General features: G+C 52.0%; 1 protein-coding gene across 1 annotated transcript in view; it reads left to right on the plus strand.

Annotated features, from left to right (window-relative positions):
* SMPD3 (sphingomyelin phosphodiesterase 3, neutral membrane (neutral sphingomyelinase II)) overlaps window positions 1-7,083 on the plus strand; it is a 13,330-nt gene extending 6,247 nt beyond the window's left edge. Inside the window, exons 2-7 of the mRNA XM_006860327.1 lie at window positions 3,283-3,358; window positions 3,470-3,625; window positions 4,959-5,048; window positions 5,155-5,218; window positions 6,628-6,790; window positions 6,979-7,083. Coding sequence (XP_006860389.1) covers window positions 3,283-3,358; window positions 3,470-3,625; window positions 4,959-5,048; window positions 5,155-5,218; window positions 6,628-6,790; window positions 6,979-7,083 — 654 coding nt within the window. The remainder of the gene's footprint in view (window positions 1-3,282; window positions 3,359-3,469; window positions 3,626-4,958; window positions 5,049-5,154; window positions 5,219-6,627; window positions 6,791-6,978) is intronic.
* Window positions 7,084-10,400: the final 3,317 nt, after the last annotated feature.

The following is a 10,400-nucleotide window of genomic DNA, read 5'->3' on the forward strand; positions in this document are numbered from 1 at the left end:
GGCTGGTCTGCTCATCCTTTCAAGTGGAGATTTCTCATCTCTGGAGATCTGGATGTGGTTCCAGTTTCTACCTATAGTTTTATGTATTGCAGAGGCTCTGCAGGAAGCCTCGTTCACTGTAGCCCCATTTTAAGTATTCCAATCAGTCATAGGCAGAAGACGGACTTACAAGCCTTCTAGTGTGGTGTTTCTATTCCTTTCTCTCCCTCTCCAGTGTTTACTCTGTGCTGCCCGGTCAGGGAAGCACTGGAAGTTCCCCCCAAACCAACTTTGCAGTCCAGCACATTAACCCACAGTACTACACCTGGACTCCTCACCGTAGAGTATTAAGGAACCAATGTTGCCTGATCGATAGTACCATCTTGTGGCTCTTTGTGGGTATTACAGGTTTTTTAATGTGTTTTTGCCACAGGATGAATGTATGGAATGTGGTTTCCAAGTCATTCCAGGGATGTGAAGTACCATTAGGCTTAGAATTCAGTTTGGTGTGTGGGCAAGATGGGAATGGTGGGCACAGGAATAGAACTAGCCCCCAATCCAAGTCCTTATAACCGATGGTGAAATAGTCACCCAGGCACTGGGAAAGGAACCATGTACTTTCCCAATCAGGGCTGGGAAAGGGGGTCAAGGGTTGTAGAAAGCAGGAGATCTCCATATGAGACCATCATATGAAGAACAGTACTAAACCAACTTTGGAAGCAAAAAGAACCCGGGAGTCCTGGTGTGGCTCTGTGGGTTAATGCACCAGACTGCAAAGCCATTTGAACTGCAAGGTTGGCAGTTTAAGCTTACCAGCTGCTCCTTGGAAACCCTATACAGGGTCCCTATGGGTCGGAATCGACTCGACGGCACTCAACAAGTTCACTGAGGCTTTCTGCAGCAACTGCAGCCCAGACTGGGACTGCTCATGCCAGGCTAGGTAGGGCCCTGAACCAGGGCTAGGGACAGCCTGCCAGCCCTTCATGGAGGGTGTTCCTTGGGGCCCAAGTCTCATCATTTCATAGGAAATCCAGTCTGGAATGAACTGGCAACATTTAGAGAAGGTAGTTGAGGTTTAGGAAGCAGGGATTCCAGAAAGGAGAGGAAGCAACCAGCAACTAGAGGCCTCTAAGAGGTATGGGCTTGGGAACATTCTAGCAAAGGACTCTTCCCGCAGCAATAGTTTGTTTTGTGGTCCTTTACATCCAACCACAGCACATGCTGGTCAGACTTTGCACAGGGTATATCCCCTGGGAGTGGAGCAGTTTGGAGCTGTCTTTGTGATATACAACTGAGACGCCTTTTTTACAATTTAAACTTTTTATTGTGAATTGAGTGAAGGTTTACAGAGCAGATCAACTTTACATTTAACAAATCATAACTTTCATTTAAATTCACCTCCATGCAACAAGTTAGCCTGCTTCTTCCCTGTGATTCCTCTTTGCATCCCAACCCCCTTGCTGTAACTTCTCAACTTTGTCCTTAGGAAAATGTTGCCCTTTTGATTTTGAATGATTGACCATCCCATGGGGAACATACCGTACTAGTGTTGTCCCCCACCCATAAACCTATTCACTGAGTGATATCAGAGCCTTGAGGGTGAGTTCCATTCCAGACCTGAAGTGTGGTCAAGGGTCAGTCTCAGGTTCCTCCAGCCTCTTTCTGACCAGTAAACCTGGTCTTTTTTCATTAACTGAAGTTGTTTTGTTCCACCATTTTCTTCTATTGTGTCTGGGACCCTCCAATGTGCTCCCCATCAAGGTAGTTGGTAGTCATTGCCTGGCACCATCTAGTTCTAGATTCAGAATCAGAGAGACTGGTTGGTATTCAGTTTCCACTCGTCTACTGGACTGATTCCAAGGCTCTTCAATTCTTATAATTTTTTTTTTGATACATGTAAAGTCCAATAGTTGCACCTCAAGATGGCTAATTGTGGGCTTTCAAGATCCCCAATGCTACTCACCCAAGCAGGACTTAAAACATTGTTAGTGGACTGTTATGCCACTTAACCATGGTGTCCCCTCAGACTATGGTCTTGAGCCCCTAGGCCCATAAACTCATTGCCTTAGGATGTTGGATATTCATGTAGTTTGCATCATCTTGCCTACTATATGCTCCACCACATTAATATTTGTTTGCAACAAAGGTAAGTATTCATGTACCAATGTCCTTTCAAACGCATTTATTTGTGGGTGCAGCGATGTAGGATAAGCACTCAACCACAAGGTTCGAGGTTCAAACTCCCAGCTGCTCCTCGGAAAACCCTACAGTGTTGCTATGAGCAGGAACTGTCTCCAACAGCACTTAATGTGCATATATATCCCACTCTTCTTCCCTTACCCATTTAGTCTGTGTCTCAGTCCATGTTATCTTTGTAGAGAACAATGTTATTCCAAGGTCGTATGCTTACATCACTATTTACCTCTGCCCCCTTAGCAGCACTATGTGTTCACTATTCTTCTGCCACCCTCCCTCTTCTTGTTTATTGCCCCTCTTCCCTATCATTCTAGCTACTGTGTCTATCCTCTAGCCAGTTGAATTATTCTCCTCTCCTCTACCCCCCCCCATAACCATTAAAGAATGCAAACCTTTCCTTAAGCTTTTGTAGCAATGGTCTCATACAACACTTGTTCTTTTGTGACCAATCTTATTCAGGAGTCCTGGTGTAGGATAAGCACTGGATTCTAAGATCATTTGAACTGCAAGGTCAGTGGGTCAAACTCACCAGCCATTCCTGGGAAGCCCTATAAAAGGGTCACTGAGTCGGACTCGACTGGGCAGCACTTAACAAATGTCCTCCGAGATGCTCATGTTTAAGCTAATGTTTGGAGACAACTAGCCAGGGTCTTCTGTGGCCTGGATGGAGAAGCAGCCAGGGAATGGCCATCTCCAAAGCTGAAAGGAGGCGAAGACAAGAGTCTGGGGCAAGTGAGGCACAGGATGGCTGAGTATGAAGCCGGGCCCTAACACACATGTGCCCAGAGCAAACCGAGAGAGGACGGGCAGCTCAGGTGGAAAGAGGTGGGTGCTGAGAGGCTGGGACAAGTCATAGGGGTCAGATTCAGTTTTGAAGGGCAGGCACTCTAGAGCATGATCAGATCTCAAGGGTGAGAGGGAGCAGAGTCCCCAGATATGGGGTGACTGCTATGCACATTGCTCCTGGCATTCGCTGCACCATCTCCTGAGCCTGAGTCTAGCCAGGAGCTGGCACAGGTTTGTGAGGGTGACCCAGTGTCCCTTTGTTCAGAGGAACGCTAACCCCCGCAGATGTTGTGGTTGACACTGGGCCCCCCTCCTGCACAGGTGCAGGTGGGAAGCACACCTCAGGACCAAAGAATCGTCGGGTACATCTCCTGCACACACCTGCAAGCCCCACCAGGTAGGCTGGTAGCCTAAGGTTCTCAGGGCTGTGGCTCACCACCAGCCCCTATCCCAGGTTGGGACAGGCACCTGGGGCACACCTCATCATGTCTCTGGCTCTGTCCTGCAGAAGATAGCACCATCCGCTGCGAGCAGCTGGACCTGCTTCAGGACTGGCTGGCTGATTTCCGAAAATCTACCTCCTCGTCCAGCACAGCCAACCCCGAGGAGCTGGTGGCATTTGACATCATCTGCGGAGATTTTAACTTTGATAACTGCTCCTCTGGTGAGGCAACACCCTTCCCACTCACAGCTGGAAAGATTTGGGCTAGGTAGCTTGAAAAGAGCTGTGTGCTCCTCTTGAGTGTGGGGCGGAGATACTTAGCATGCACTAGAATTTCTCTGCCCCTACAGGACCTAGCACACAAGAACCCACACTCTAGCTGGAAAGCTGAGACCTCCTTCCTAAGCAAAGGCTGCTGTAGAAATGAACTTCTCTGACCAGGAAGGCTCGGAGCCGAAACTCAAGAGTGACAGAGAGCTAGCAACTAATAAGCACTGCTTTATTCAGCTCTTAAGGAGCTCTGGTAGCGTAGTGGTTATGAATCGGGCTGCGAACCGCAAGGTCAGCAGTTCGAAACTACCAGCTGCTCTGTGGGGAAAAAGATGTGGCTTTCTGCTCCTGTAAAGATTTACAGCCTTGGAAACCCTGTTCAGGGTCACTATGGGTCGGAACCAACTCGATGGCACTTAACATTCAGCTCTTACTCTGGGCAAGCACGGTGCTAACAGCTTTCATGTAAGTGTCATAACCTTAAGAAACAGACCCGTTATATCCACATGCATATAACTAGAGGGATTTGAGGACCAACTAGCCCAAGGCCACACAGCCAGTGTTGTTTAACTGGGACATGAACCCTGGGAATCATGCTTTAAACCACCACGATAGTCTAGACATTCTGCATCAGTTACATTTTGTTTCACACTGTGGTCTTGTTGCTGTTAAGGATTTCCCCCCCGAGGGCTGGGTAGTCCTGAGTCCCCCTTGCCCCTTGAGGAGCCAGCTGCTAGGAACACCCTCAGCCCCGGACTCCTGGGCAGTGAGGATGGAGGTGTGAGCTCAGGAAGGCAGAACTCTAGGCTTTACTGGAGCCCAGGGCAGGCATCCCTAGTCCCATCAATAACCTCTCCTCCCTTCCTGGGAGGAGGCAGGCCAAGTCCCTTCCAGCTCTCAGTCTGTGAGGTCCATTCCTCACTCAGGTCTGGGCAGCATCAACCAGCCTCTCAGCCACAGGGTCTGGGAAGACGGTGAAGATCACTGTTCCCTGGAGCTATCCAGGCCATGTGCTTCTCAGGTGACACAGAACCAAAACCAGAACCAGTGGCAGATGAACTACAGGCTCCTCTGTCCAGTGCATGGAACCAGTTCAGGCCCGTTTGACCCCCTTCTGAGAGTTACCTTTCCACCCAGATACCCCAAACCTGAATTTACACTGGATCTTGTTAAATGTACCTATTCAGCTTCAGTATCCTTGGATGGAAATGCACGTTCTTTGCAGGGGTCTCACTGCTCCTGACTGGTCACTCCCAGCAGCAGTAGTGATTGTCCCCTTCTGCAGACGACAAGCTGGAGCAGCAGCACTCCCTGTTTGCGCGCTACAAGGATCCCTGCCGCCTGGGCCCCGGGGAGGAGAAGTCATGGGCCATCGGTGAGACTTCCGCTGACATGGTGGGGCGTGTGGGTGCAGGGGCTGGGCTGGAGAGAACACAGAGGCTGGGCCCTGCCTCGAGGGACACTTTCCACCTTGCTCCCAGGCACCTTGCTGGATACCAATAATCTCCATGATGAGGATGTGTGCACCCCAGACAATCTGCAGAAGTAAGTACCCCACAGCTGCACCCTGCCCCTTCAAGACCCCTCCCTGGTCTGGGATGAGTCACGAAGTCCCCAGTCAAGTGATGGACAGGGCTGAAGTAGAGGGGCCCAGCACAGGCCGGAATACGTCCCTCAGCCCATACCTGGAGAAGTGGGAAGTTGGACTTGGAGACCCTCAGGTAGGAGTGGCACCGCCATGCCTCAGGGGCTGGCCTTGCTCAGAGCAGGCCCCAGGGACTCTGGAGGCAGGTTTCCGGGTGCATTGTGCCAGCTTGTCCTTCCCAGGCCTCAGCTGAAGGGAACCCAAGGCCGTGCTCACCAATTAGACAAAATATGAGCAGAGAAAACACAAGGGTAGAAACAATTCTCTCCCAACACAGCTTCCTTCTGGAATCTTGGTGAGACTTAGATGAGAGACACATGGCTGAAAAGCCAATAGCAGAACCAATTTATAATACTCAAGCCTAAGCTGGCTCCTCGCAGCAAATTTGAGCCAATTAATTAGATTATAGGCTAAATTTGAAACATCATCCTATGCCGAGAAAATGATCTTTTTATGAGATGATTAAAAAATGACTCTCAGTAACTCTCGGATCATTGACGCTGGAATTAATTATCAAAAGCAAAGGACAGTAATGAATTATATATTTCAGAGCTGCAACGATGTGTTCTGAGTTACACTAGTATATGTATTTTGTCATTAGTGAATTGATCTCAAAGTGACAGAGAGCTTCTTGCAGAAGCCTGTGTTTGCTGACAGGGCCTCTTCAGGCGGCCCCTCTTCCCTCCACCCCAGACACAGGCCTGGGCCAGCTCAGTGAAGGTCCTCCTTACAGCAAGCCCCCTTCAGGCAGGTCCACCACCCCTGCGTTGGTACTCAAGGAAATGCTGCCAGGACCCAGCCAGCGAGTCAGCAGGCCCAGATTCAAGGTGCAACACTGTCCCAAGCTCCAGGCCTGAGTAACGTGCTTTCAAGCTCTAGGTCTCCCTGGGTAATAGTGAGCAAATTTCCCAGCTCTGCTCCATGGAGTTGAGCTGAGCTGGTGCATAAGCTAGGTCTCACAGCTACTCATTGACAGACCGGCAGAGTTGAGTCCTGAATCCCCTGCTTTCTGCCAACCTGGAAAAAGTTATTGGGGCCTGAGGTGCACTGCAGAGAACAAGTCCTGTGGGTACAGAGCAGAGCCTGTAGCTGGCTCCAGCTCGGCCACAGATTCTAAGCTGCAGCCAGAAGCATGGTTGTGGGCACCCCAGGTCACAAGGCCCAAGGGAAGGAAACAAGACATATCTGTGAGGGGCCCAGGAACTCGCAGGCTCTGAGTCAGTTTCCCTCAATTAAACCCAGTGGTTTGGTCGGGCTGGCTTCTCTCCTACTTGGGTGCTCTGTTCACCTGGCTCACCTGTGGGACCAGGGTCTTGGAAAGCGAGGAAGGCCGCCGCGAGTACTTGGCATTCCCACCAAGCAAGTGCGCTGGAGTGGGCACCAAGGGGCGCAAGGACCTGCTGAAGGGGAATGGCCGCCGCATCGACTACATCCTGCTCGGGGAGGAGGGCCTGGGCCCCGACTGGAAGGCCGTGAGTCCAGTGGGGGTAAGGGTGGGGAGCGGGCCTGCCCACCACCCTGCACTCCTTAGCACCCTGACATTGCCCACCCACCCCAGCCTGAGGCCCCGTGTCTGGAGTACCCAGGCTGCTCCCCCCTGTACAGGGGACCCTCTGGGTCTGACTGGGATGCTTCTGCTCCCTCAACCCCCTGCCCCCAGGAAGTGGAAGAATTCAGTTTTATCACCCAGCTGTCGGGCCTGACTGACCACCTCCCAGTAGCCATACGGCTGATGGTGTCCGCCAGCGAGGAGGAGGCGGTATAGACCAGCCACAACACTACTCGGCCAGCAGTCCACAGCCGTGGGGCCCATACCAGCCCTGTGAACCGCAGCCCTCTGTCCCTGGGCCTCAGCCCCTCAAGCTGGTCCCCAGTGAGGGGAGCAGTCCCACCTGCCCTGCGGGCCAGGACACAGCTGTGTAACCAGTGCCATTCTTTCCAATGGGATTGTCTTATGAATCTACAGCACAACCTAGTTTGTAACCCGTGGGTTCGTATGAGAACCGGGTTTCCCATACTCTGTATATCTCTTCTCAAGCTTTGTCCAGGGTTCATTATTTGTGTCTGCTGCCAACGTTGTCCGCATGCCTGCACCCTTGCACGCACGCTGCCTGCATGCCCCGCGCCCGCCATAGCCACACAGACCCTCGCTCGGCCTCACCCAAGGCCAAACTCCAAACAATCAGAACCAGCCAAAGAAGCACTTCTGGGCACAGGGCCGCCAGCAGGACCGTGAGGACTGTGTCCAGGGACAGCAAGCCCGGCTTTTCCCAGGGTCTTGCATTCAAGGGCGATTACATTTTAAAAGTTTAAAAAATGAAAAAACAACCCACAACACTAACCCTTCACTGTCCACAGGATCTGCTCTTCCTGTGACAGCTCCCTCCCCTAGCCAGGTCTACCAGCCCTCAGGCTCCACAGATGGGGCAGAGCAGAGCCATACCTGGGAATGCCGAAAAGAGGGCTCCCACTTTTTTAGAAAGAGAGGGGGTCTTCTGACTTTGAAAACGATTCCGATTTGTAGCTGCTTTTCTTCTATTCTCCTCCCTGCTGGACGCTCCTCATTCTCCCCTCTGGTTCGGGACCAATCCTTCCTCGGGGGCTTCCTCACCCTGAGCTGGCTGAGCTCAGGAACCACTGGCCTCCCCAGCAGAGTCCCCCAACCCTGGGGCAGGGGAGGGCAGGCAAGGCCAAAAGATGGTGACTGACCAGAGCAGGGAGTGGGACTGGGTGGCATCCAGGTGCACAAAACCCCACTCTGCCACCCATGTGACCAGGGCCAGTCCAGGCTCCAAACAGCTTGCCAACAACCTGACCCCTGTTTGCCACTAGCCAGAGAGGAGAGGCTGGCAGCTGCCCACCAGAGTCAGCATTGCCTCCACCCACCTGCCTTTTCCCTAGTGAGGGCCCCAAGTCACACAAGAGAGGGGCAGTCCAGTTTCAAGGTGGGAAGCTCCTCCAACTTGGAAACTGTTTTCAGCAGTTCCCACTGGTTCCCCCGGCAGTGCCCTGACCATGTGTCCAGCTTGGCTCTGAGCCAGCGATGCCCAGCAAGGCTGGGGAGGGAGCACCAGGGCCCTGTGTAGGGCTTCTGTTGCCGGTGTGCTGATGTGTGCCTTGTCACCTGCTGAGCTGCAAGAGGGACCAAGAGGGGGATGAAGCAGGCAGCCTAACGCTAGACCTGTGTCTGGAGGCCAGCCCACAGGCTGGGCAACTGGAGCTATGGCGTGAAGCATGGGGACATTACTAGTGTCTGACCCCATCTGGCCTGGGGCCACCTCCCTCTCTTTGCCCGGCGCCCAACTGGGTTCCTACCCTTGATGACATTGGGAGGGGGGCACTGGTTCATCGATCCCCAGGGAGGTCCAGCCTCAGCTAAGCGCCTCAGAGGGTTCTCACCTGCTCAGCTCCAGGGCTGAGATGAGCCCCATCCAGCCCCAAGGACACCTGCTTCTCTCCCTCCTAATCCAGGGTGGCCTTAGGCAAGTATCATACCTTCCTGTGCCTCGGTCACGGTAACATAGGTCATCTCTGCCAAGCCAGCCCCTGGCGTCCAGAGCAGAGCACCTGCCTCCCAGCTCTCCTCACGCCTGTAGCACAGCCTGCTGGAGGCCAAGGTCGCCAGCCACACAGTTCCGCGCGCCCCTGGATCCTGGGGCTTGTGCGCACACACCAGGCTCTTCCGTTTTGGTTTTCAAAAGAGAAAGAAAAAACATTTCCAGAATCTCAGATTCCGTGCCATCTAGGCTGGGAGGAGGCAGGCCCAGTGCACCCCAAACCCCACCACCCAGGCTCCTCACCTGCCCAGCCTCGAAAGTAGCCCCGAGGCCGCCCATTTTCATTTGTCCATACCACTTTGGGTTTTGAGTATGAATATTAATCTTGATGCTTTTTAACTATTGTATTAACTTGCTAAGATTTAGAGATACTGTTTTAAAAAAAAAAAAAAAAAAACTTTTTTAATTTCCGTATTTTTTTCTGTATTCTATCCACGTGGGACATAAGGGTTTTTATATGGTAAGCACACCTAAGGTTTTGGTAAACACATTAGCAAAATATATATATATCCAGACGATTCTTCCCTAGAAGAAAATCTTTACATCTGATAAAATATTTTGAAAAGAGGGTTTTTTTCCTTTATTGGTGCTGAAAGGAAGGATGGATATAACTTCAAGGAAAAAATAAAACTGTGAGGCTCGAGGCTGACGTCTCCAGTTATTTGAGCGACATGCGGGGCTGGAGCCTGCTGTGACTCCAACCCAGTAGGGGCTGCACAAGTTGCTGGGATTAATGGTCATGCCTGTCCCGAGACAAACCACAAAGGAGTACCTTGGGTGTTTGAGGACTGTCACCTCACCCTCTCATCTTGTCCCAGGAAGCAGGGCTGACACTGAGGTGGCTCTTCAGGGTTGTCCATGTCACAGGAAAAGTAAATGGAGGGGGGACTTGGGACCACTTCCTGGCTCCTTTTCCTGGTGGTTGGTCTCCTTGACTACTGGTCTCAGCAGACTACCTGATTCCCAGTGAGGTCACTGGGGGGTGGAAAGTCTCACATCTGTCTTCTCAACAAAACACTACAGGCTCTAGGCCCCCATTTCCTCTCCAGAAGCCCCTCCCAGCCACAACCAGATGGGCAGGGAGCTGGCGATTCCCAGATAGCTTTTCTATATCGTATCCCGTCCATCCACACCACAACCCCCTCTGGCACTGCCCAGCAGAACACAGAATGGGCACCCTAACTTGCTCTACCCCACAGCCTCCTGTCCTTCTAGTCTCTTCCATGGCAAGGAGACAGTGCTGCCTTCAGAGCTTCCTGAGCAGTCCCAAACCAGAGGCAAAAGCTCTTTGTCTGACACTCCCTATCCCATGATGGGCTCCCACTAATCCAACAAGCACCAGGCCTTGCAATATGCACCTGAAGCCAGGAAGCACAAGGCAAAAAGGCAAATACAGAAGTGGCCTCTGAATCCTGAGGCTTGAGCAGATCTGGAAAAGGAGAAGCACCTTCAGTTTACCTCCCAGAAATAAAAAATCTAGTCAGAGCCCAGAACCCTCGGCCACTTTATTCCTAACCACTGAGGG

Source organism: Chrysochloris asiatica, unplaced genomic scaffold (genome assembly GCF_000296735.1).
Source record: "Chrysochloris asiatica unplaced genomic scaffold, ChrAsi1.0 scaffold00037, whole genome shotgun sequence".
In the NCBI taxonomy this organism is placed as follows: domain Eukaryota; kingdom Metazoa; phylum Chordata; class Mammalia; order Afrosoricida; family Chrysochloridae; genus Chrysochloris; species Chrysochloris asiatica.